This window comes from Heteronotia binoei, chromosome 6 (assembly GCF_032191835.1).
Source record: "Heteronotia binoei isolate CCM8104 ecotype False Entrance Well chromosome 6, APGP_CSIRO_Hbin_v1, whole genome shotgun sequence".
Classification (NCBI taxonomy): Eukaryota; Metazoa; Chordata; class Lepidosauria; order Squamata; family Gekkonidae; genus Heteronotia; species Heteronotia binoei.
The window spans coordinates 89,186,950-89,214,423 of NC_083228.1; the positions used below are offsets into that span (position 1 = coordinate 89,186,950).

Sequence of the window (27,474 nt, forward strand, 5' to 3'; positions counted from 1 at the left end):
AATTCAATATTTTGTTTCTAGTTGAAAAAAAATACAATACTAGAATGAAAAGGAGTGCTACTCACCCAACCTATTAAAAATAAGGCTCTCACACAGGAAATTCCTGACTGACCTCAATGTGTCACCCCACTCCCCCAAAAATCATGCTCTTCATAAAAGTCTACATTGAAACTATCAATGGTCTTCCCTCAACAGAGTATTTTCTGAACTGCACATTGTAGTTAAGACATTTCTTCTTTTTTGCTTATTTTAATGCCTCTTCTTCTCTGCATCTATCTACAACAGGCATAAGTGAATTCATTCTCACTTGATTTGGGGAAGCATCACCAACCACCGAAGAGCAGTTCATGAAGTAGCCAAGCCAGCTACCTTACATGACATGAGAATGTGTCTAAGCTTTTTGCGATGGCACAAAAAAATTCCTTTAACTTTATGAGCATCTTACTATGAGATGACCAAGTCTCCCTTTCCTCTTCTACATCCCCACTGTTTCTCTAAGGTTGAGATGCAAGTAGTTATGGACAATGGAAGGCCAAGCACTCCATCTCTCCTTTCTGGCACGGCATTTTGCCTGCAGACCATTGACTTTAAAAGCTTGGTGCAGGAAGACCTCCATTTTAGAAAAAAAACTTCAAAATAATAAGAGTGAGTGAGAGACTGGGGAAACATTTGTGTGTACAACTCATTATTTATACTTAGTATTGTATTCAAGGGACTTAGGCCAAAATATAAATTCCTGAAATTAACTCACAATAGTAAGGATCAAATGAGATGACTGGATCTCTGATACTTATTTTATGGTACATGGGACATTAGCCATGGGATGCCTCAATTCAGCTCAGAACTATGGCACAGATGGAAGAGAGGGGAACTCTTTCTCAACCTCAAACACTTCTTCAGAATCAATATTTGCTCTGGTGGGGTAACAAACAGGCATCACAGAGGCAACTTTTAACTTTCCCTCTAAACTGCAATTCTGTGGAGACATTTGAGCTTAGAAACCAACCCTGTGGTTAACACCATCTCAGTGCACTTGGCCCCAATCAAAATTGGGGCCTCATACATGCATTTAAAGAAAGATTAGGAGTATGCACTCAGTATATTTAAGGTATTTTATTCAGTCAAATCAGATTTTCTAATCTGATTTGGCTACTGATCTAGCGGAGCCTGAATAAAAGTTGATATTATTTGGCTTCTATTTGGGCTCAGCTTCACTAGCTGAAGTGGTGCAAGTTCATCCACCTTTCATGTGAACTAGCACCACTTCTGGGCTCCTGGGTGGGGGTGAAAGAAGGGCTTAATGGCTACTTGCCATGTAAAGAGAGCTTTACAGAATAAATTCAGCAGTATCAATTATTTCCCAAATCCCAATATCATAACAATATTGAGATTTGGGAAAACTGGTATATACCAATATTTTTTCGGTTCGGTATACCCAAACCCCCAAATTCTTTTCTGCACACCCCTACTGAAGATCTTAGTATTTCATCTGGTTTGGTCTTATTCTCAGAAATATACATGTTAACAAACACATTATATACATACCAGTCTCGACAATTGATAGCATCACCATATCCTGGTGTGTCCACAACAGTCAGTCGGAGCTTTACCCCCCTTTCTTCAATTTCTACAGTTGAAGCTTCAATTTGCACAGTTCTTTCAATTTTCTCTGAATGACGACAAAAACTGATCTCAGAAAACTATTCAAAATGAAATTTGAAGCAAAAATCAGGAAATAACAGCAACTATAATCCTGCAAGTCTGATCAAAATACAGATGAAATGCAAACCAGTTATGAGGCATTAATATCCTTTCACTTATCAGTTGCAGAATAGAATTACAAATTAGCTACTGAGAAATATGATAGTTAATGGCTGATTAAGTTGGGAAGTGTAAATTAGTTGGTGTGGGGGTCTAGAATTTAATTGGCTATTAGGGATAAATTAAGAGGGGTTTTAGAATTAATTAACCATCTAGGGGAGGTTAATTGACAGGGGATGATAGACTGATTGTGGGGGGGTCTTAGCTAGCAAGGGCAGGGACAGTAGAAAATAGAACTAGAATACAGGGTTGCAGCAGGGCATCCTATATACTGGTCGGAAGCAACTGTGGAGACCGGGGGGGGGGGGGGGGGAAATGACCGGCCTGGGAATTTCAGTAGTCCTGAGGGGAAGGTATGACGGTGGGGACAGACATAAATGTAAGGGAAGGCTGCTGAGACGTGAAGGTGCTCGGCCCCCTTCCAGTCTGCGTCCCATCCCAATGGTGACAGGTGGTGAGGTCAGGTTGAATTACTCGCCTCCATCACTGGTGTTATGTAATGCCAGGCCCATAAATAATAAGACCTCAGTCCTTCGGGATTTCCTGTGTGAACAGGATATGGACCTGGCATGCGTGACTGAGACCTGGGTACGCGATGGGGAGACAGTAGCCCTCTCCCAAGCAGCCCCCCCAGGTTACTCAGTCTTTCGCCAGTCATGGACTAGCGGGCGGGGGGGGGGGGAGGAGTGGCCCTATTCATACGGGAGGCTTACTCCTTCCGGGCTCTCCCGATTCCAGAGATCGACAGCATCAAATGTGCGGGCCTGAAATGGGATGTTGGAGAGGCTTTGGCGATCTGGCTGGTGTACCGACCGCCTAACACACCAGCTAGTGCCTTATCGTCCCTGATGGAAGCCGCAACAGGCTGGGCATTGGAACACTCAAGGCTTTTAATCCTGGGTGACTTCAATGTCCACACTGATGATGTGAACTCTAATCAGGCAACGGACCTAGTGTCATCCATGGCTATACTAGGCCTCTCTCAATTTGTAACAACACCCACACATCAGGCCAGGCACATGCTGGACTTGATCTTTGTGTTGGGGGCTACAGTGGCCCGAATTACTGCTGATGCAGTGCCATGGTTGGCTCACTATGTCCTGAAGGCCCATATGGATGTGCCACCCCTAACCCATTTAGGCGGTGAGTGTATTTTAGCTCGCCCGCGGAGCCTAATGGACCCAATACGGTTCCAGAAGGAACTGCAGGATCCCTGGCCCCCTGGCGATTCTCTTGATGACCTGGTTGAGTCCTGGCAAAATCGGCTCACCATGGCCATTGATGAGATTCCTCTGCGCCCTCGTTCAAAGATGGCGCCGTGGTATAACATGGAATTGCGGTTGATGAAACGGAGGCTCAGACAGCTAGGGAGGCAGTGGCAGCGTACTCGTGACGAAGCGACCAGAACATCTTATAGAGAATACATGAGATCCTATGAGATGGCAGTCAAAACCACAAAGAAAGCTTACTTTGCGGCCAAGATTGCATCTGCGAATTCACGCCCGGCTCAATTATTTAGTATTATTCGGATGCTTACAACTCTGCCACAAGGCAGACCAAATCGTAGGGAATTGGACATTGGCTGCAAGGCTTTTGCAACCTTCTTTGCAGATAAGGTCTCATTGCTCTGCCGCGACCTCCCTGCCACAATTGAAACAGTATGCGAGCTCGAGGCTCCGTGCCTGTTTTCTGGATCAGCTTTAGACAGTTTTACAACACTTAGCCTGGAGAAAGTTGACAGAATCCTCTCCACTGGGTGCCCAAAAACATGTGATTTGGACCCTTGCCCATCCTGGCCGATTAAAGCGTGCTGGGTGTGGAACTTTGATATCCTATACGGGATATTGTAAATAGATCCCTCTCTGAGGGGCTTTTTTCAAGGCTCCTCAAAGAGGCAGTAGTCCATCCCCTCTTGAAAAAACCAACATTAGACCCGGCCGAATTGGCACACTATCGGCACACTATCGGCTGGTCTTGAATTTACCCTTTTGGGGTAAAATCATTGAGAGGGCAGTAGCGCTGCAGCTGCAGAGCTTTCCAGAGGTCGCTTCCGTCTTAGACCCACACCAGTCCGGCTTTCGCCCAGGCCATGGGACAGAGACAGTGCTGGTTGCCCCGGTAGATGATCTTCAGCGACATCTGGATCGAGGTGGGTCAGCAGTGATGTTATTGGACCTGTCGGTGGCGTTCACCATGGTCAACCATCAGTTGCTGGTCCACCGCCTTGCCGACACAGGGATTCAGAGGTTGGCCTTGCAATGGCTTTCCTCTTTTCTCCTCGGTCGGGGACAAAGGGTGGCAATCGGGGGACAATCGTCCCAGAGGCATCCGCTTAATTGTGGGGTACCTCAGGGGGCGGTGCTCTCCCCTATGTTGTTCAATATCTATATGCGCCCCCTTGCCCAGATTGTCCGGAGATTTGGGCTGGGTTGCCATCAGTATGCTGATGACACCCAGCTCTATCTGCTGATGGATGGATGGATGCCCAGACTCTGCCCCAGAAAATTTAGTCCTGGCACTGCAAGCCGTGGCAGGGCGGCTTAGGCTGAGTTGTCTGAAGCTGAATCCGATGGAGACAGAGGTTCTTTGCTTGAGTCGTGGTGGTCTGGGAAGGGAAATCCCTCTACCAGCTTTCGATGGGGCACCACTGATACCAGTGCCCAAAGTCAGAAGCTTGGGGGTGCTACTGGAGCCCACATTGGTAATGGAGGCCCAGATAGCAGCCACTGCGAAATCCACCTTTTTCCACCTTAGGAGGGCACAACAGTTGGTCCCCTTCCTGGAGCGCAGCGACCTAACAACTGTGATCCATGCAATGGTCGCCTTGAGACTAGACTACTGTAATGCCGTCTACATAGGGCTGCCCTTGTCTCAGATCCGGAAATTGCAGTTGGTGCAGAATGCAGCAACCAGGCTGTTATTTGGTCTCTCAATACGGGAGCACATACAGCCAAGGCTGCGGGAACTGCACTGTCTGCCAATAGTATTCCGGATTCGCTACAAGATGCTGGTTATTACTTTTAAAGCCCTATATGGCCGAGGACCTGTCTCTTCCCACATGTTCCCCAGAGAGTACTTAGATCTGGATCGCAGAATTTACTATCAATCCCCGGGCCAAAGGAGGCAAGGCTGAAGGCTACCAGAGATAGAGCCTTTTCAATTAATGCCCCCCACTGATGGAACAAACTCGCAGAAGATGTAAGGGCCTTGAGGGACCTTGCCCAGTTCTGCAAGGCCTGTAAAACAGTTTTATTTCGACTTGCCTTTAGTTAACTACAGTATAAGTAGATGCCCAACATCGCTGAATGTAATGGTACCAACACTAGCACCAGAAATTGTTTTAAATTATTTTAAAGTGTTTTAAATTGTCTTATGGGTTTGATTGTTGTTAGACGCCCTGAGCCTGCTTCGGCGGGGAGGGCGGGATATAAATGCGAGGAATAAATATATAAAGCACAGCAGTGCCAAGATTATTTAGGCCAAAGACATCCACATCACCCTTAGAGTAACATATACAATCTACATCCTAGGTTTGGAACCAAACAACATCATGCCACAAAATGCAAATTTCTACCTCTCACTGCAGAGTACTTTGCCAGCTGAAGGTGTGCTCTCTTGGGTTGGTGGAACTGAAGGAACTGGGAGGGTAGAGAGAAGGTATGTGTGTAACAAACTGGGACTCAGCAGCAGGAAGGGGGAAACTGCCAAAAAATCACCTGTATATGGAAAAGCTATTCATATACAAGGCAGGGGTCCCCAACATGGTGCTGATGGGCAACATGGTGGCTACCAACACCTTTCCTGAGGCCAGCTGAGTGTTTTTTTTTTTTTAAGTGCAGCAAGGTGAGGCTTCTGCCTAGCAGGTTTTCTGACTGGCCAACGGAGATCTGATTGGCAGATATTTTATTTATTTATTTATTATTTATCTAAGATTTATATCCCGCCCTTCCCACTAGGTGGCTCAGGGCGGCTTACAACATAAGGATCTTCACTGCATGTCTCAAGATAAGTTGTATGAGCATGCAAGAAGGTATTTTAAATGACATTCTGTTAAAGAAAGCATCTGGCTGAATTTTTGAAAAATTCATGTTAAAGGTATGTATGAATTCATTTCCTGACTTTTTTTTTTATTTGCTCCACCTCCTGTAGCGGCAATTTTGGGGTTATGCCCCCTGTGAAAAAATGCCAAATGAGCTTACAGGCTCAAAAAAGCTGGGGACCCCTGATAACAGACATGCATTGTGGTACAGGAAGAAATAGATGTTCCATATTTTATAATGACTACCAGTTCTCACCAGGAATGCCACATTATGTTCTGATCTTTGTATATCTTTGATCCTTTGTACATTTTTAAAGAATCCTTTTCTTTGAGGAACTTTCAAGATGTACAATTAAAGTTTAAGGAAGACAAAACAAAAAAATATATAGCCTAGACAGCGGAGCACCTGTGAAACATGTTTACATACATTAAGGAGTCCACCCCCTCTTTTTGTGACAACGGAATAAGGAACAGTGTTTAAAACATCTGGAACGCAAATAAATCAACTGTGAATAAAAGGCCCCTGAGCTTTTGTCAGGACCCATAAAAAGTCTCTATAAATTATGTTAGTGTTTCTTAAAGTCTACCAAAAAACAGAATCATGGATAATAATCCCCTAATGGTGGTGGCTTAATGGAACACTCTCATTGGGTGATGGGTGCACTCAACAAACCATTGGCCTATCATGTGTCAGTCACCACCATTGGGTTTCCATTGGCTGATTCTGCTATCCCCTGCCTACTGCAGGCCCAAGAACACTGAACAAACCACCAAAAAGTTTTACTCCAAAGACAGACACATCTATGCTTCTCTGTGTCCCTTTCATCAACTGGCCTCAGAGTGGGCTGCTGCTCTACTGTAGCCTCACGAAGCAATTCCTCTTTCTAGTCCCTCCCTCCTCCTCTCAGCCTTGCCCCAGGACAGATGAGGATTGGCCCACAGGGGAAGCTGCTAGCCAGAGGCTGTTGCTAGGCAGAAAAGGGAGAGACCTCAACTGAATACAATGCCACAGAGTCCACCCTCCAAAGCAGTTATTTTCTCCAGTTGTGATCCCAAGGGATCCTCAGGCTTCACCTGGAGTTTGGCTACCCTAGGCCCAGCAGCACCTTCTGGGTGATTTGATGTCAACTGGCTGGCATGATTTAACTAGGCCGGCTGCTTGGCCCTGTTCAGCAGCAGCCCCCCTAGGACAGCCAGTGTGACTTAAAAGTTACCAACTCCAGGTTGGGAAATGCCTGGAGATTTGAGAAGTGGAGCCTGGAGTGGGTAGGATTTGAGGAGAGGTAGGACCTCAGACAGGTACAATGCCATAGACTCCACTCTCCAAACCAGCCATTTCCTCTTGGGAAAAAACAGGTTGCTTACCTGTAACTGATGATCTTCGAGTGATCATCTGCGCAGTCACACATATGGGTCTTGCCTTCAGCAACGGATCCTAACCTCGGAGACTCCAAAAGCTCACTTGAGTGTTATTTTTGGCTTGCTTTCCAGCTTGCCCTAGGGAGCAGGCATCGACTGCACATGCCTGGAGTGAATGGAAGGCGCCCCTCCCACTCAGTTTCTTCCAGATGCTACTGATATCCGTGCAGGAAAAAGCAAAGAGTCAGCAGAGAGGAAGGCTGGGTGGGCGTGTGTGACTGCACAGATGACCACTCAAAGATCATCAGTTACAGGTAAGCAACCTGTTTATCTTCATCGTGGTCTCTGTGCAGTCCCACACATGGGTGATTAACAAGCTAAACACAGGAGGTAGGTGCTGGCAATTGGTAAGCAAACATAATAGTTCACATATGAGCACTCACCTTGCACTACGATGCACTCACCTGGAGAAGTATTAGTGAAAGACTGAGCGGAGGACTGCCTGGCCAAAGAAGGCATCACGTCTAACACGAATGTCCAGGGCATAATGAGCGACAAACGTGGACAGAGAGGACCAGGTCGCAGCGGCACAAATGTCCTCCAAGGATACTCCTTGCAGAAATGCCAAAGAAGTCGAGACAGCTCTAGTAGAATGAGCTCTGAGTCCGACAGGTAATGGCTGTTTAGCAGTCTCATAACACAACCGAATCACACTAGACACCCATTTGGAAAGTCTTTGGGTGGATATCTTGGACCCTTTATAAGGCTTGCCATAGGCTACAAATAAATTAGTGTCCTTCGGAAAGGTTGTGTACGTGCAAGATAGAAGGATAAGGCTCTTTTCACGTCGAGAGTATGCAGTATCCTTTGACCTGAGTCCTTGGGTTCTGGGAAGAAGGCTGGTAAGGAAGTAGCACTTGAAAGGTGGAAAGGGGAGACGACCTTCGGGAGAAAGGCAGAGTCCATCCGAAAAACCACCTTGGAACTCTGGAAGACGGTATAAGGTGGATCAGAGCGGAAGGTGCACAGATCACTTGCTCATTTACCTGAGGTAAGGGCAACCAATAGGGCAGTTTTCCAAGAAAGTAAATGTAAGACAATAGACGCTAAGGGCTGAAATGGAGTTTTAACAAGCTGGGCTAGGACTAGAGATAAACTCCAAGCTGGAATGATGGGTTTAACTGGGAGATGCAGACACAGAAGTCCCTTGAGGAAAGCTTTAGATAAACAGTGGGAAAAAACTGTCTGACCATCAACAGGAACATGGAATGATGAGATGGCGGACAAGTGAACCTTTAATGAAGAATAACTAAGTCCTGAAGCCTGCAGGGACAAAAAGTACTGTAGAATAGAGGAGATAGGGGCGCTGTCCAGATTAATGTCATGAGATTGTACATAAGTGGAGAAGCGCTTCCATTTGAGAAGGTAGGAACGTCTAGTGGAAGGTTTCCTAGCGTTGAGGATAACATGTTGCACTTCCAGGGGCAGTGTTATGGCCGGATCCTCCACGCTGTGAGGCACAGAATCTGAGGATTGTGGTGCCAGACTTGATCTTGATGTTGAGTGAGATCGGGTACCACAGGGAGGCGGCGATAGGAGTGGCGGGATAGCTGAAGAAGCCTCACGAACCACGGTTGTCTTGGCCACCATGGAGTGATGAGAATGCAGTCTGTCTAATCTCAGACGATCTTGCGGATCGAGCGTGTGATGAGTGGAAATGGAGGGAACAGGTAATGGAGACGTCCCATCCAAGCAAGGGAAATGCATTGTTGCTCCCCCTCACGTAGAAGCGACGACATTTGGTGTTGAGTCGTGTGGCAAAGACATCTACACTGGGGCTCCCAAAGCAATGGAAGATGTGGTGAAGATGTGCAGGATTGAGTGACCATTCGTGGCTGTCCATTTGAAACCGGCTGAGAGTCTGCTAGAGTGTTCTCCACTCCAGGTAGATGGATTGCGGTGATGTAAATGTTGTGCTTGATGCACCATTTCCATAGGGCAATGGAGAGATGGCAAAGTTGAAGAGATCTCGTTCCCCCTTATCTGTTTATATAGAAGATGGCTGCCATGTTGTCTGATGTGATTTGAACATGATGATCTGTTAGAGAAGGAAGGAAGGATTGAAGGGACCTGTGGACCGCTATTAGTTCCAAACCACTGATGTGGAATTTTCTATCTGCAGAAGACCACAGAACCCTGACAGTCTTGTCCTCCAAGTGGGCTCACCAATCCTACTTCGAGGCATCCGTGGTGACATTTGCAGCAGGGGAAGGCAGGATGAAGGGCAGCCACTGAAGCAAGTTGGGCTGAAGGGTCCACCAGTGAAAAGAGAGGAGGACCTCCTTGGGTACAGTGAGAATTGTGGTTTGGGGCTGCCTGTGAGGATGGAAGGCGCGGACAAATCAAAGTTGCAGAGGCCTCATCCAAAGCCTGGTGAATTTGATGACGGATGTAGTTGCTGCCATGTATTCCAGAAGACGTTGAAACACGACAGCAGGTTGAGTTGGAGACTGAAGAATAGCAGTGGCACTCACTATGAGTTGTAGACTGCATGGAAGAGGAAAGAAAACCATATGAAAGTGCGTGCAGAAGCGGACACCTATGAACTGTAAGTCCTGGGTAGGGGTGAGTTGTGACTTGGCAAGGTTCACATACAGACCTAAGGATGCTAGAAGTGACAGCGTAACTTGAATGTCCCATTCAAGCTGCTGAAGTGACTGAGCAGTCAGGAGTCAGTCGTCCAGTACGGGAAGATGGTGCTATCTCGAAGATGAAGAGCTGCAGCCACCACTGCCATACACTTTGTGAAAATGCGAGGGGCCGTGGACAGTCCGAATGGGAGGGCCCAATATTGGAAGTAGTGGTGACCCATGGCGAATCTCAGGTATGTCCAGTGTTGAGATCTTATCAATATGTGGAAGTAGGCATCTTGAAGGTTCAGAGATGCCATCCAGGTGTTCTGCGGGATTAATGGCAGGATTGACTGAATGGAGATCATTCTGAATTTTTTGTAAACAATCTGTTCGCTGAGTTTCCTGAGATCTAGAATTGGACATCTGCCTCAGTTTCGTTTTGGGACTAGAAAGTATTTGTAGTAGAACGGGTTCTATAGCCCCTTTGCGAAGGAGATCTAGGATTTCTTCGTGAAGAAATGGGGACGGTGGAGTTAAAATAAAACGGTGATGGGAAGGGAGCGAAATGAACTCTACGGAGTAGCCTATTCGAATTATAGTAAGTACCCAGGTGTCTGTGGTGATCTTCTGCCAAGTTCTGAGGAATGGGGAAAGCCTTGTGTGGCCTGGAGAGAGCAGGAGGGAAAAGTCAAAGAGACTGTTTGAAGGGTGGCGTAGTCTTGCTTGGCAGCAGGCGTGACTTTTGCTGGTAGGGCTGGTGAGGCTGCTTGGCTTGGGGTCCCCTCCAATGCCAATATTCTGATTGCTTAGGGGAATGCTGACGTTTCAAATAAGGCTGTTTCCAGGGTCGGGAGTGGTTGAAAGTTTGGGACTGCTGTAGTTGGGTGACACCTAGGCGTTTAGCATGCTTACGGCCATTGTCCACAGATGTAAGGACCTCGTCTGTGGATGCGGGGAACAACCCCTGACCCTCAAACGGTAGATCCTCAATCTTTTGTTTGATGTCAGTCTGGAGGTTGGTTGAGCGAAGCCATGCATGGCATCAAAGCACTACTGATGACGCAAAGACCCTGGAGGAACAGGACACTGCATGCCGAACAGTATTGATCTGTTGTTTACTGACTTTAGAGAGTTCTGAGACCAACTGATGAGCCAGCTTTTGAGAAGCATCCGGTAAAGTTGGGATTAGGGGTGTGAACTGATTGGCAAGGTTGAAAACATAAGCCGAAAGGTAAACCAAATAACTGCTAATCTTAGAGTTGGTGGTAGCCAAGCCGTAGATCTTCCGTGCTAGGGTGTTGAGTTTATGCCCTTCCTGGTCAGGTGGAGCAGGGTGTCATGAGGGTTTTGCCTTCGAAGCTGAGTGAACAATAATAGAATTGGGAGCAGGGTGAGAGGAGAGAAACTACAAATCCGGGCATGGACTCGATGGGAGTCAAACCCCCTAGGAGTAGGTGCGATGGAGGCTGGCTTGTCCCAGGCTTCCTTAAGTCGCTTGAGATGTACATGGAGCATTGGCAGTAAAGATCCAGCAGGCAGGTAGGACTGCACTAAGTCATGCACCACATCAGTGACTGCCGGGGTGTCGGAGGGTAAGGTGACATTGAGCGCCTCCGCCATGGTGGAAATTAAGTTGAGATAGGCCTTAGCGCCATCGGATGGAGAAAGGCGGTCAGGGCGAGGCGTGTCGGAGCCGAGGGAGGCTGGCTGGTTGGAGTCATCTGGAGGTAGCAGAGGCTGGTTCGAAGTTAAAGAAGACGGCCCTTTGTTGGGGTCTGTCAGATGCATTATAGGAGCCAAAGACATAGTTACTACCGGTGATCAAGGGGATTGGAGCCGAGGAAGTCATCGTGATCAGTGAACAAGGAACTCAGATTGGAGACCTAGGAGCCGGAGCCGAGGTTGAGGAACATATGCAGGTGAAGTATGTCGACTCTGAGAGTGCTTGTACTCAGCATAATCATGGTACCAAGAGCGCTGAAGTCTCTCATGTGAGGGAGATCTAGAGAAGAACGTGTAAGCCCTTCGGTACTGAGGCGAAGGCGATCTTGAGGCTGAGGAGTAGTCGTAGCAGTAGTGGTAGTCATGGGGGAGATCCGCGGGGATGGGTGAGCGACAGCGGTGGTGAGAAAATTGCCTGTTGAGAGGTGCCCTGTAGTCCTGAGTTGATGACTCTCGATAAAGCTGGGTTGAGACTTGGGTGGATGACTCACAAAGTTCTCTATACAGGGGAGAAACCCCGACGTCTCGATATGTGCTTGGTTCTCTATACAGGGGAGAAACCTTGATGTCCTGGAACGCGTTCGGATCCAAAAGATGTCTGGGGTCCAGTTCCAGGATATCCAAAGGCAGAGAGCCGTGGAGAGATGGAGATCTGGATGGGATTGGAATCACATCTGTGGATCGAGTGAGTTGGGGCATCTCAGTGATGATGTCAGGGGGTGCCATGAGTTCTGCAGGCAAAAGTGTTGGGATCATGCGCTGCGTTGAAGTCGAAGCCTTTGGAGCGGAAGTCGAAGTCGAGACCATTGAAGCCGAAGGTGCCGATTTAGTAGAAGGCTTGCTGGTTTGGGCTGTAAATTCTTGATGTTTCTTATGCGCCAAAGCGGATGGTTCCAAGTGATGGCTCGACTTCTTAGACTTGTGAGTGGACTCGGAGTGGCGGGAAGCAGATTTGTCGGACTTATGCTTTCTTAGCGATGCTACAGCGGCCGACGCAGTCGAATCTCCCTCTCAAGGTAGGGGAGGCAGCAAATCTCTGGAAGTGGACATAGCCCGGAGAGACTTTTCAAATAGAAAGCTCTGAAGTCTGGTGGCCCTGTTCTTTCGCACCTGCTTGCCGAAACTAGCACAGTGGGTGCAAGAGTTGACCTTGTGGGCTTCCTCAAGGCAAAAAAGACAGTGGGAATGACTATCAGTGGATGTAATTTTAGCTCTGCATCTGCGGCACTTTTTAAAGGTAGTTTCCCCTTCCATATGCTCTGGACAGGGGAGGGAGAGGGAAGGGGAAAGGAAAGAAAAGTGCAGAATAAGGCTCCTTTTTTCTTTTCTTTTTTAAACAGATGGGGCGAAATTATTACAGAAAGGAATACAATACAGAAGGAGGAATATGATACCATAGGAACACGAAGAGATGAAGAGAAGTATGAGCTAAGGAGGGAACACAACAAGGTAGGTGTTGTCCGAGCAGCGGTAAGGAAGAAACTGAGTGGGAGGGGTGTCTTCCACTCGCTCCAGGCATGCACAGTCGGTGCCTGCTCTCCAGGGCGAGCTGGAAAGCGTGCCAAAAATAATGCTCAAGTGAGCTTTTGGAGTCTCTGAGGTTAGGATCTGTTGCCGAAGGCAAGACCCATGTGTGGGACTGCACAGAGACCACGATGAAGATCCATTGTTACCCATCTCCAGGTGAGGGCTGGAGATCACTCAGAATTACAACTGCTCTCCAGATGGCAGAGATCAGATCCCCTTGAGGTTGGAGGAAAGTGAATGCCTTCACTTCGATGGGTGGGAAGACAAGGGTGGGCAGGCATTCACCCACAGCCTCTTTCTAGAGCCTGTTGTATTTTTCTTCACAACAGGCCTTATTCCTAGTAAAGAATTAATTTATATTTACCAGCTGCTCCTGGGATTATTCTTTCTGGATAGAGATCTGTTAAGAACAGGCTGTTTATTAAAGTAGATTTCCCCAGTCCAGACTCACCTAAAAATCAATAGGAAGATAAATTCGTAAGTACAAATTACAGTTTTCAGAATTCACACATGCAACCCGATTACCCATATTATGAATTGTCTTCTTGCACCAAATTTAATTGTACTCTTAGCTGTGTACACTGTTGCTAGTTTTTGTAATTAGTGAAAAACACAAGAATAGCCCCACAAATCAGACCAAAAGTCTATCTAAGCCAGTATTCTCTTTCCTAGTGACCAACCAGATGCCCTCCCCTAAAGCTCTCAAGTAGGGCAAGCAGGGCCATTTCCTGCTGTTGCTTTCCAGAGGTTCCATTTAGTCGTTGTGCCTTTGTCTAATATCCTCTTAAACCTATCTATGCTAAAGGCCAACACCACATCTTGAGGCAGTAAATGCCATGCATGAATTGTTGTGTGTACTTTTTATTTACACTGAATCTAGTTCCAGTCAATTTGATTAGGTATTTCACCGTACTACAGAAGAGGGAAAATAGTTCTTTCTTTCTTCACCATGCATATTTTATCAACTTGTAGCACACCTTCCATAGCTCTGGCAGAAGTTGTCCTTGAAAGGGCAGCTGCTGTGAGAGCCCTCTCCAGCCCCACCCACCTCACAGGGTGTTTGTTGTGGGGGAGGAAGGTAAAGGAGATTGTGAGCCGCTCTGAGACTCTTCGGAGTGGAGGGCGGGATATAAATCCAATATCTTCTTCTTCTTCTTATTTAACCTTTTCAAAACTAAAGCCCCAAACATTCAAAAGTCTTTTCTCATAGAAAAGATTACCACTTTTGCTTTTCTATTTTGTACCTCAGCAATAATATTCTCTTTGAGGAAGGGTAATGTGACCTGCACACAGTCTTCTAAAGGGAGCTGCACCATAAAGGCATTAAGATACTGGAAGGTTTATTCTTAATTCTTTCCCTATTTACATACTTCATTTATACCACCCCTTTCCTACCCAATGGGAGCCCACATGACATAACATTCACCCCTTACTCATTTACCCTCATAACAACACTGTGAGGTAGGTTAGGCTGATAGTGTGTGACTGGCCCAAGGTCACTTAGCAACCTTCCATGGAAGAGGGAGAATTCCAACTTGGGTTCCCAAGATCCTAGTCCAATACGGACCACCACACAACGTTGGCTCTCCCTAGCATGGATCTGCCCTTTTCACTGACGCGGCATACCAAATCAGTATTTTCTTTAAGGAATCTATACAGCTAGATCACACTTCACTTAGCTTCTATTACCATCCCCTTCCACAAAATTGCTTTAAGAACCAACAGTCTAGTTCCCTTGTGAGTTACATGGTTTCTTCTGTGTTACAGACTCATCTTGTCCAAAATGTTTGCCTGCATGTAAGAAATGTAAACCTGTTGTTCTGAAGCCCCTGTCTCATCCATTTGAGACTCCATGGCTCTGCCAGTCTAGCCTCATACATGGAATAGGCAGCTATTACAAAAAGCCTCTACCCAGTTCCTGGAAAGATATCATCAGCACAGCAAGATTTATTACCCATGGAATGAACCTCTTCTAAAGGACTTTCACTATTCTTTATGATACCAAGATCCTCCCATGACAGTAGACAGATTGCAAATGAGATGCTTCTCCTTGAAAATTTTATACCCTAATAGTCTTAGCTTCCACAGGCCTTAGCCTGAAAGGAATACATTTGTTCGCTATGAAGCAGCAGTTCACCGAAATGAGAACATATCCACAATGTCATTTTTGCAGGTAGATGCAGAATTTCATACAACATAGAGATAGCCCCTGCTGACTTTTAACTTTCATAACTGATTTTGTCTTTGTCTAATTAGGCCTACTTCCCCCTTTCCCCCCCTCTTAAGATGCTTTGTTGTATTATGCTTCTTCACTGGGGCTCCTCTGTGCACAGAGTTCTGACCTTCACAAATTACCCCTAAATAGATATCTTTGACTAACACTGCCCAATTTCTGTTGCAGTTAATTAGTGAAAAATTATACAAAAATATTTATGACTCAGCTAGAACGGTCAGCAAAAGGCTATAATAAAGGGTGATTATATCAGCTGACAAGAGATGGTGATTAAAGGAGACCAAAAGTTACTTGGGATCCTTAGGGAGGTTGGGTACTGACCTACTTTTGAGCTTGACTAAATTTTATTTATTTATTTATTTATTTATTTATTTATATTTGGACTTATATCCCACCCTTCTCACCGAAGTGTCTCAGGGTGGCTTACAACATTATAATTTACATAGATTTGGTTTAAAAACATTTACAAATAAGTTAAAACCATAATTGATAAAACAAAATAGGAATAAAACCAGCGGTCTGTAGATGCATTTTTGTTCCATCCAGAAGATGTTCTCATTGTCAGTTAGATGTTACAGGCCTGCCGGAAGAGGGCTGTCTTACAGGCCCTGCGGAACTGCCCTAGGTCCCGCAGGGCCCGCACTTCCTCCGGCAGCTGGTTCCACCAGTAAGGTGCCGTTATTGAGAAGGCCCGGTCCCTGGTGACCTTTAGATGGGCCTCCTTTGGCCTGGGGATTACCAGCAGGTTTTGTGAACCCGATCGTAGTACTCTCTGGGGAACATGTGGGGAGAGACGGTCCCTAAGGTAGGCAGGTCCTAGGCCATATAGGGCTTTAAAGGTAATGACCAACACCTTGTACTGGACTCGGAATATTACTGGCAGCCAGTGCAGGTCCCGGAGCCCCGACCGTATGTGCTCCCATCTTGGGAGCCCTAGTAGCAGCTGGGCAGCGGCGTTCTGCACTAACTGCAGTTTCCGGGTCCGGCACAAGGGTAGCCCCATGTAGAGGGCATTACAGTAGTCCAACCTCGAGATGACCGTAGCATGAATCACTGTTGCTAGGTCGTCGCGTTCCAGGAAGGGGGCCAACTGCCTCGCCCGCCTAAGATGAAAAAAAGCGGACTTGGCAGTGGCTGCTATCTGAGCCTCCATCGTCAGTGAGGGCTCCAATAGTACCCCCAAGCTCTTGACCCTGCTCGCCGCTATCAACGGCGCGCCGTCAAAAACTGGCAGGGGGATTTCCCTTCCCGGGCCGCAACGACCCAAGCAAAGGACCTCTGTCTTCGCCGGATTCAGCTTCAGCCTGCTCAGCCTAAGCCACCTAGCCACTGCCTGTAGCGCCCGGTCCAGATTTTCTGGGGCGCAGGCGGGCCGTCCGTCCATGAGCAGATAGAGTTGGATGTCATCAGCATATTGATGACAACCCAGCCCATACCTTCGGGCAATCTGGGCAAGGGGGCGCATATAGATGTTGAATAACATCGGGGAAAGTACCGCCCCTTGAGGCACTCTGCAATCAAGCGTGTGTCTCCGGGACAGTTTCTCCCCAATCGCCACCCTTTGTCCCCGACCCTCAAGGAAAGAGAAAAGCCATTGCAAGGCCAGCCCCTGTATCCCTGCGTCGGCAAGGCGGCACGCCAGGAGCCGATGGTCGACCGTATCGAACGCTGCCGATAGGTCTAACAACATCAGCACCGCCGAGCCGCCTTGATCCAGATGCCGCTGAAGATCATCCACCAGGGTGACCAGCACCGTCTCCGTCCCATGGCCCGGGTGGAAACCAGACTGGTAGGGGTCAAGGACTGAAGCATCCTCCAGGAAACTCTGTAGCTGCAACGCCACTGCCCTCTCAATAAGTTTGCCCCAAAAAGGGCAAATTCGAGACCGGCCGATAGTGTGCCAATTCGGCCGGATCTAACGTTTTTTTCAAGAATTTTTTCAAGAATTGTTTTTTCAAAATGTACAATTAGCTATGGACAGCAATTTAAAGGTAAAGGTAGTCCCCTGTGCAAGCACCAGTCGCTTTCAACTCTGGGGTGACGTTGCTTTCACAACGTTTTCACAGCAGACTTTTTACGGGGTGGTTTGCCATTGCCTTCCCCAGTCATCCACACTTTCCCCCCAGCAAGCTGGGTACTCATTTTACCAACCTTGGAAGAATGGAAGGCTGAGTCAACCTGGAGCTGGCTACCTGAACCAGCTTCCGCTGGGATTGAACTCAGGTCGTGAGCAGAGGGCTCTGACTGCAGTACTATTTAAAAAACACACTACTTTTGTTCTTTTCAAGTGCTAGGGATTACCAGAGATTCAATGTGAAGGATACACAATTTTTTAAAAGAAACAACTGAAAGCTTTACAGAACAGACCTTCTAAATGCAATTAAAAATTTTAAGATGCTCATATTATTTTCTTTCTATTGCATCTTCAGTCTCTGATCCCTCACTGCAGGATGCAGAAAGCTCAAACTACCGTATTTGCTGGCGTATAAGACGACTGGGCGTATAAGACGACCCACCCAACATTTCCACTCAAAATATAGAGTTTGTTATATACTCTGGCCCGCCCCTGCATCTCCCTGTGACCGACACTAGTGCGCATGTGCAAGCTCTGCGTAGACAAGGGGCGAGCCGGAGCGCTGCTGCTTCCCGCCGAGCAGAACGGGCCGGTCACGCGGAAAAGGCTGGCACCCCTGTCTTGCTGCTGATGCTCGCCGCAGCCACGCTGATGACCCGAGAATAAAACTAAATACATACAATCCAAACAGAAAGTCAAGTTACAAATTCACCTGATTGGTTTTGATTTGATCTGTACAGCCAAAGCTAAATTATTTATATGACTCCTCTCACATGATGAAAGGGATACTGTAATCAGCATTTGCTATGGAACAAGCACGTGTTATTACAGACAGTAAAACTGAATTGTTCCAGTGACCCCACGTAACAGTTAGATGATACTGAAATAGATGAGTGGAAAATAATGTCTATAGCATTTTATTTATATATTCCACTTATGAATTGCCCATTCCCTATGATGTAAAGCTCTAGGCCAGGGGTGTCAAACTCATTTGTTAGGATGCTTGGATCTGATACAAATGGGACTTTGTGGGGCCAGACCATGCGCGTCACAAAATGCAATGTGAGGTAGCAGAGATATAAACTTTATAAAGGACACAGACAAACGCAATTAAATATATTAATTTTTAACTTAAAATACAACAGGCTTAAAACTATTTTGGAAAGGTGGGGGAATAGTGGGATTTATCAATGCAATTTTACAAATAAAACACCAAGAAAATGCACTAGGATTACAGCAGAAACTGAAAATATAAAATGTTGAGCCTGGGAAAACAATGAAATGACACTGCAAGCTTCTCCCGCTCCCATCTGGGTTTATTGAGATTGGCAATGGCTCTTCAGTATAATAGACCCTTTGGCTATGGGCTCCCAGGTTAGAGTACTCACTAGGTTAGGGCCATTCAGCAGAGACAAGCTAGCTCAAAGCATCAACCCCTTTATTTGCAAGGACACAACTCCAAGAAGCATGAGCTTGAGCTGGCTATAGGAACGCTGAAAGTGAAATTGATCTCCACTCCACTGAAACACATTGCAGCACGGACAAAGTTACAAGGAAAACATGGAATGGATTTTCCATTAAGGTCTCTGGGCCCTAGCTACCCAGGCATAGAGACTTTAATGAAATTTTCTTTGCAGCTTTGCTTCCTGCTGCAGCTGACAAATACAAGGCAGAAAGAGCAGGGAACTTTGTCAGCCTCAAAGGGGAAGGACAAGAGGGGGAGAAGGGGGGGGGGAAGAGCCCCATGGTCCTGATTAAAGCCCTGAGTGGGCCACTTTTGGCATCCAGGCTGGACATTTGAAACTCCTGCTCTAAGGATAAAAACAATAAAAACAAATTAAAACCAAAAGGGCAGCTACATTATTTCAGATGGTGTCAAGCAGGTCTTTTCTTTTTCCTAGAAAAAGAGGTGCTGGAACTCTCAAGAGAGAAATGAAGGTGACACACACAGGTGCCCCTCATTAACTTCTAAACATTTTTTGAGAATTTTGTTTCTACAAAGATGTTCTAGAACTCCATTAAAAAAAGCCCTTGGCGTCAAGTATTTCTTTGCTACCCAGCTCTGGACTGTGCCATAAACTTCCAGGCAGGTGAGGAGTGGGCTGAAGCAAAGATGGAGGAAAAAAGAAAGGGAAGGGGGCTGGCTATGATGGAACTGTTTTGGTCCTCAACCAAAGGCCTGGCAGAACACCTCTGCCTAACAGGCCCTGCGAAACTGCATTAAGTCCCACAGGGACCTAATGGTGCTTGGCGGAGTTACACTAAGTCAGAGCCATGGTCGAAGAAACCCTGGCTCTAGTTGAGGACAGCCAAATATCTTGAACCTAGGATCTCCTGCCCGCAAACGAGAGGCTTTTCCACTGGGTCATAGCACCAGCCCATATAAAGTTTAGAATTGTTTTGAATGTACCACATGAACCCCAACTGATTTTTCCCCTAATCAAATACTTTCATTCAAGAATTTATTGCTAATGGTACATAATATTGTACAAGATTTTAAAGGTATCCTAAATAAAAGTCAAAGTAAACATGCAAACTCTAAATAGTCTCTATTTTGGGCATTTGATAATTTTCCAGTTCACATTTCCAGCAATGAAGATCCTGTGAATTTAGGGGGAGATATATTTGAGTTTCCTGCATTGTGCAGTGTTGGACTAGATGACTCTGGAGGTCCCTTCCAACTCTATGATTCTATGATATTTCTGGGAAAAATCATAACATAACTAGATGATGCATGTCCAGATATAACTTTTTAAAGACAGCTTTATTCAGGCCCCACCACCAGCTTGAAACAGTTAAAATTAAAAGTGATCACAGGAGATAGGTAATTAAACAGGGTTTTTATGGTGCAGCAGCACCCAGGCTGCATGGCAGCAAATTAGAGTAGTTCTTTTGAAATCTTCTTATGTTATTATCCAGTGAGCAGAAGGGCCCTGAGCCTTAGGCTGAGGGCATTTTCTGATCATGACACATTGATAGAGCTACTATAGTCTCTATCAGTAAAAATGCCAATGCCCAAATTTCACAAGAATTTTACAATACACTTTAAGGGTACAAATAGGTTTTGAAGTTAATCTCTTCCTACAGTTTATAAAGCACACAACATTTCCTTATGCAGAAATAGACTAAGGCCAGGATTCTTTGCTCTGACTGGAATGATTCCTCAGTGCCTCTAACAGGATTTTGGGCCAGACGTGGTATCAGGGGGATCAAGAGGTAGAAACTAAATAGTTTTTATTCTCTTAATATTTGTTTGGAAGAAACTGGTAAAGTATGAATGTAAACCATGAACTATAGCACTGAGCCCCCCGCCCATTATATTCCCTGGTTGATGAACATCCAGAAACAGATTTTGGGTGAATTGGTGTCTACAATAGGAACACAAATCAATAAAAACACCCTACCCCTTTTCTGCTTGAAGAAGTGCCTTACCTAGCAGAAGTTACAGTTAGGATCTAAGTCAATGTTTAACAAACCTTCAAAAACGTGATGCAATTGCCTGAAAGGCTGCTTAAAAGATTAAAATTATTCTTACCAACCACCATAAGGGTGAACTCAAAGCCCTTTTTCACAGATTTCCGATGAACCTGGTTGGGAAGGTTTGCAAATCCTACATAACCAGGTGTTTCTGGATTGGGAAACTGGGCAGGTTGTTGCTAAAAAGAAAAAGATTGTGTTTGTTTAAATTAGATTGTTAAGAGATACTGTCAACCCTCCCCACCAAGCCCACACCATTAAAAATAACTGGCAGTTTTCATTCATACCTCCTATATTTGCCTCAGCACCCTCTTCCCAACTTCACCTTGTATAGAGCCTGCATTTGTTTGCAATCTTGAAGCTGGCACTTCTTAAGCCATCAATCTCAATAACTCACTAAAAGTCATCTAAAATGACATGTTCAGTCCAAAAATACAAACTGGGTATAGTTTTTCCACAAAAAATAAAACTATAATATTGAATATTCATTAGATGTTTTTCTTACAGTGGGAAAAGATTGTACTTGTGTACTATAAAACACTGTATAAATAACAGATTTAGAGAAATTGATCAATTTAGTTCATTTAAATTCACCACCTACCCATACCCATGTCAAGCTTCAATAACAAAGATACAGACACATGGAGAAAACAAGCAGACCAAAGAAGAAACAGATATCTGATTAAGAAGTAAAAATAATCATTTTGCACAATTGCGTCTGGTGCTGCCTTGATTTACAAGCATACTATTTTACAACAGATATGTCCACAATCTGTTCATATCAATACAGTTCAAAGGGTCTAGAATAACTGTGTTAATCAGGAAAACAGTATAGGATCCCTATATCTTTTATAAGCAAAAAATATTAGTTGGAGTTTTACAGACACCATGGACTGCTGAAAGACAAATAAGTGGGTTCTACATCAATTCAAGCCTGAATTCTCCCTAGAAGCTAATGACTATACTGAGGCTATCACATTTTGGTAACATTGTAAGAAAACAGCCATTAGAAAAGAAAATAATGCCAGAGAAAAGCAGCAGGAAAAGAGATGAGATGAAGTGACTCAAAGAAAGTCACAATCCTCAGTCTGCAAGACCTGAGGAAGGCTCTTAATGATAGGGTATTTTTGGAGGTCATTAATTCATAGGTTCATCATAAGTTGGAAGCGAACTGACAACACTTACAAACACACACATTAGTTAGCAGTGGCATTCTTTACCTTAGACATCTCTACAGAGGCTCAGTTAATCTGTAAAGAAAAACATATTCAGTTTATTACCAACTACAAGGGATTTCATCAGATAATGCAAATACTATGCTAGGGAAATTACCTCGGGGCAATGAAATACTTTTTTTTTTTGGTCCTAAATGCCCTTGTTCTCACCAGGTCACATACACACTCTTCGCAGTAGTATTCAAAGTGTTGGGGACTTGAAACAAAGTAAGAGTGTTGCATGAGCAAGTAAGATGTGGTATCAAGCTATCATCAACTGTCTGCTGTATTGCACAATAGCAAGCAAAGGATCAGGCAGTGATATGGGGCTCAAAAGAATTGCCCTTTTCTATGAAACTGACTTCACTGTTTGAACTTTGGCAAATGCAGTCAAAGTACATGACATTTGAGTAAGCAATAAGTAGGGGTACCAACAAGAGAATAATTATCTCAACACTTATTTTATTTTGTATTTATACTTATTTTTATAAATAAGCTTATTAATAACTACTGTCCATTGAAGCAAGTATTGCTTAATGCAACCAGGTGTGTTTTCTTTATTAGGTTACAGGTGACTATCAGAGACATATGTGGGCAAGCAAGATAGTCAAAATGGATGTTCATTTTTGTGGATTTGTTTGCAAGGCTATTTGAATAATGATAAATCATTTTTATTCTCTTCCCTGAATTTTAGTTATGCTTTTCCTTGTAATTTTTTCAATTGCAAACTTTTTGCAGAGCTAAAAATACTTTCAGCACTTGATATATGAGGTAGAAATATCACATAACAGAAATAATTGCATTTTGGCATCATCAAATCTAATTTAATAATTGAAGCCTGTCATAAGTTCACCCTGGATCTGTGTATTTTCACATGCATGTTATGTGCTTGGCCGCCATGTAAAAGGGTGTTTCTCTTCATGCCACCACAGCAAGTTACAAACCCCAGGCCATCACATAACCAGTGCCTTGGGAGTACCCTGGAAAGGCTGCCCCTGAGCAAGTATTTAAAGCAGGGTGTCAGGGCCAAATCTGACATAAATGAGGCCTTGTAGGGCTGGGCCACCTGTGTCATAAAATGTAATGCTGGGTAGCAGAAATATAAAACTTTATAAAGAGCACAAACACAAGTAAAGATTTTTCAAAAATAAAACATGATCAGAACATTAGCACTCATTGGTCTTAAAGGTGTTTTCTTTGTATCTCTCCCATGGAATCAAGGGAATTGGGCAAAGGAAATTCTGGCTCTTTCCTTCTTTCCCCAGGGGACCAGGAGGAGGAGAAGCCTCAACCCACAGAAGGAAGAGAGGCTTGGCTCTGTAGTTCCTGTGCAACTGAGCAAGCCTGGCAAAGCAAGCTATAATACAGAAGGAAGCAAGAGAGAGGGAGAAGGAAGCAGATGACAGTCAGTTGTTTTGGGGCCTGATAGGAGCCCTCCGGGGGCCTGATTCAGCATATACATGGAAAACTACAGCATATACAAGGAAAACAGCTGCCATGCCTAGTGAGTTCAAGTCAATGGGGGGGGGGAACAAAACATTAAGCCTAAGTAAGTTACACTACGAGACAGTTACCCTTGGTGGAGTAATCACATTTTCAAATTCCCTTCTGCCCCCCCCCCCCTTCGAAGAAGAGCCTGGGTCACAACATACAGTCACAGCATTTGAACCCTCCAAAAAAACAAAGGAAGGCCCTGTTCACACAGGGTATTGAGTCTGTGTTAAGCTGACCCGGTTCTGTTCCGAATATTTTTGTCCAGATATTATCGATCAGACTGCCATACTGCAATTCGAATCACTCCACAGTGAAACCGTCTTTTGCCGTCCACATGATGGCACCATGCAGTTCTCTTTTTTCTCCACTATTATGCACATGCACACATTATGTGCACATGCGCATAGGTTAAAACATTATGTGGTTATGTGCATATTGCTAAGTAGTAAAAAAAAAATGGCGACTGTAAACCAGATGTCTGAGACTCTTTTTGCTCTGGGACAGCCTTCAGACATCCGAAAGTTGGTTAATATCGCAGCAGAACTATCCAGACGGAGAAAACTATGAGGTAAAACTGGAGAACTCAAAAAACACCACAAAGGAGCAGGTAGCAAAATAATCCGGTTCGAGAAGGATTGGGGGGGGGGGGGGGGCTACCACGAGTTAATACCCGGAGGCAGACCTTGCTGTCTGATCAGCCACTTTAAATCCGGAAGGAAACAGCAGCGACATCTGATTATACTGTGTGTCTGAACAGGGCCCAAGATTCTACCTGCTTTGATAAAAGTCACCTCAATCTGTAATCAGGGATCCTATGTTTGTGGGAGATATCCTCAAACCAGTCCCCAATCAGGTTAGAAGTCATGTACTACACACTCCATACTACTAATCAGATTTTACAACTGTCATCCATCCTACCCCCATGGCAAGCAAGTCAAATGGCTATCTTGAAGCAGAAACCTATCTCCTGCTTTCTCAGACTCTGGAGCATTGTATTGCCTTTCTTATACAAATTAAATGATTCCATAGTCTCAGGCATTCTCTGATACACTTCAAAGCATCCTCTCTCTAAATTCACAACAAGGTCCACTTTGGACCACAAATTAGAAGTGAGGCACTCTCCCTTCTTCTATGCAAACCCTACCTGCCCCCCCTCCCAATAGGTTTTCTGTGCAACTGTTGGTAACCTAACTATAGTATGTTTCTAAACTTCATCTAAGAAACCTTTTTATTTATTTATAACAAAATGACTATAATGATCCTGGGGTCAATTCTTCCCAAAGAATGTGTTACTTGGCTCTACTACATCATCTGGATATATTAACTCAACAAAAGTCTGTTATACTCTCCTCTTGTCAAAACACAGCACAGTTTAAACTGACCCAGAGAGAACTCCAGTTTTCTGGGTTACACCTCTGAGGATGCCAGTCACAGTTGCTAGCAAAAGGTCTCATAATGCTAAGACAACACAGCCTGGAAAATCTACAACCAATGAACTCAGGCTGTGAAAGCCTTCGACAAAGTATTAAATGAAAATAGCCCACAAATGACAGCACAGTGCATTCTGCTGCACTCTACAATTTTAAAAAGATTAAGAATTCAACACTTAAGTGTTATTCAAGAATAGAAAATTGCAAACTTTGGCTTATGAAGGTGCTAAACAGTTCATAATGATATGTAAAACAATTTATAAATCCCAAAGTTATTTAGAAGACAGATTAATGGCATAATTGTGAACCATGTTCTGAAGACAGGCCTTTCCAGATATTTTTTTCTTATATCCATCTTCTACTATATTCTAATGCTGATAGATCCAAGAGGGCAGCCGTGTTGGTCTGAAGTAGTTGAACAAAGCAGAAGTCAAGTTGCACCTTTAAGACCAACCAAATTTTATTGAGAACGTAAGCTTTCATGTGCTCTCTAAGCACACTTCATCAGATGAGGGGATCAGGTATTCTAATGTATTCTTTTTTTATATTGGCAAACTGGAATAATTTATGCTACATGTTAAAAAGTAAATTAGGCGGACAGGAACACTTCTGAGAAAAAAACATGTTCTCAGTTTAACCCAGCCTTAAGTAGTTATAGAGCATCTAACAGACTCTACATTTATTGCCTGTGACACTCTCACCATCATTCTTCAATTCTGACATATTGACTTTCCTGCTGTCCAACACAACAAATGGTATCTAAACCAAATTGGTTGTTCTTTCAACTTGTCAACTGTATTATTTTGGCATAGATTCTGATGGTACTATTTTGCATGCTTAATCACTGCCCACCAGCTATATCTAACTCTGCTCACTGTACCCCATTTCATTGTCTGATGAAGTATGCATAAACATAAAAGCTTACATTCTGAATGAAACTCTGTTGGTCTTAAAGGTGCCACCGGACTCTAACTTTGTTCTCTTCCTTAACAATGGGCAGCATCTCTCAGAGTGTACTTTTGTATCCCAAAGTAATGGAAGGGGCAGAGGTAGCCCCAGGGAGAGTTGCTTTAGCAAAATGAGGGAGTGAAAGCTGTGAGCAACATACTCTAGTGAATGAGCAAGGCAGGGGAAAGACAGAATAGCCTCCAGGACAAGAGGAAAAAAGTTTTAAGAAATGCTAGGGCTTTCAGAACAGCACAGACCCCACAGAAGTGATACTCCATAGGTCATGGAGAGCTACATTCACAATCCCCATAAACAGAAACAGCCACAAAACTGCTGTATGCCCTGTGAATAATCCCAAGCATGAACAATTATATATCAAACATAATCTAATTTTGTTATTTCAACAAAGTTTGAGTCCAGTGGCATCTCTAAGACCAACAAAGTTTAATTCAAGGAATAAGCTTTCCTGTGCCCGCACACTTCTTCAAATACACTGAAATGGAAGTTGCCAGTCCATACATAAGTAGATGATGAGCAGCAAATTAGCATACAGTATAATAAAGTTGTTTGACAGATGCAAAGACTAAAGTTTTAGTCCTTTAAGTTTTACGCTGGTTCTGCAGGAGGTGAGGAAGTTAGAAACTCTCTCACTGCTAAACTCTTTATTTCATTTACCCTTTCTGCCAATGGGGAACCAAAGCAAATTACAGTGTTCTCCTCTCCTCCACTTTACTCTAAGAACAACGCTATAAGGACTGAGAGTACGTGACTAGCCCAAGCTCACCCATCAAGCTTCCACAGCAGAGTTGAGACTCAAACCCAGGTCTTCCCAATCCACCACATCAGCACCCTGGCTCTTCTGCAAGGAGCTTTGTTTTATGGGTTAGTATTCAACAGCGGTAAGCAGCCCCATGGCGCAGAGTGGTAAAGCATTCCAAACTCTCTGCTCACAACCTGAGTTCGATCCCGGTGGAAGCTGGGTTCAGGTAACGAACTCAAGGTTGACTCAGCCTTCCATCCTTCCAAGGTTGGTAAAATGAGTACCCAGTTTGCTGGGGGGAAAGTGTAGATGACTGGGGAAGGCAATGGCAAACCACCCCGTAAAAAGTCTGCTGTGAAAACGTCATGATGCAACGTCACCCCAGAGTCGGAAACGACTGTTGCTTGCACAGGGGACTACCTTTACCTTTTTATTCAACAGTGGTATGTCCTATTCCACCACTTCAGCTGCATACATTAACCCAGACTCATACATTACTCCTACAACTCAACAAGTTATGTCATTTTAAAATAAAATTATTAGATTTATCTTGGGCCCGCAGTAATGATGACCATACCCCACTTCCTAAAGAAAGTGCCCACCTTCCCGGAACATATGACAGGTGCCTCGCTGGAGAACGGTATTCAGAAAAGCCACATATGGCTCCAAAGCCACCAAGTTATCACTACAGCAAAATAACTGCTACAAGTAATTCATGTGCACACAACGTAGCGCGGGATCTG

At 44.7% G+C, this 27,474-nt stretch overlaps 1 protein-coding gene across 1 annotated transcript in view; it reads right to left on the reverse strand.

Moving 5' to 3' along the window:
• SEPTIN2 (septin 2) overlaps window positions 1-23,619 on the reverse strand; it is a 39,363-nt gene extending 15,744 nt beyond the window's left edge. Inside the window, exons 1-5 of the mRNA XM_060242129.1 lie at window positions 23,608-23,619; window positions 22,106-22,124; window positions 20,944-21,064; window positions 13,466-13,552; window positions 1,546-1,669 (exon numbers count right to left, since the gene is read on the reverse strand). Of these exons, the coding sequence (XP_060098112.1) occupies window positions 1,546-1,669; window positions 13,466-13,552; window positions 20,944-21,064; window positions 22,106-22,114 (341 nt within the window). The 5' untranslated portion in view covers window positions 22,115-22,124; window positions 23,608-23,619. The remainder of the gene's footprint in view (window positions 1-1,545; window positions 1,670-13,465; window positions 13,553-20,943; window positions 21,065-22,105; window positions 22,125-23,607) is intronic.
• Window positions 23,620-27,474: the final 3,855 nt, after the last annotated feature.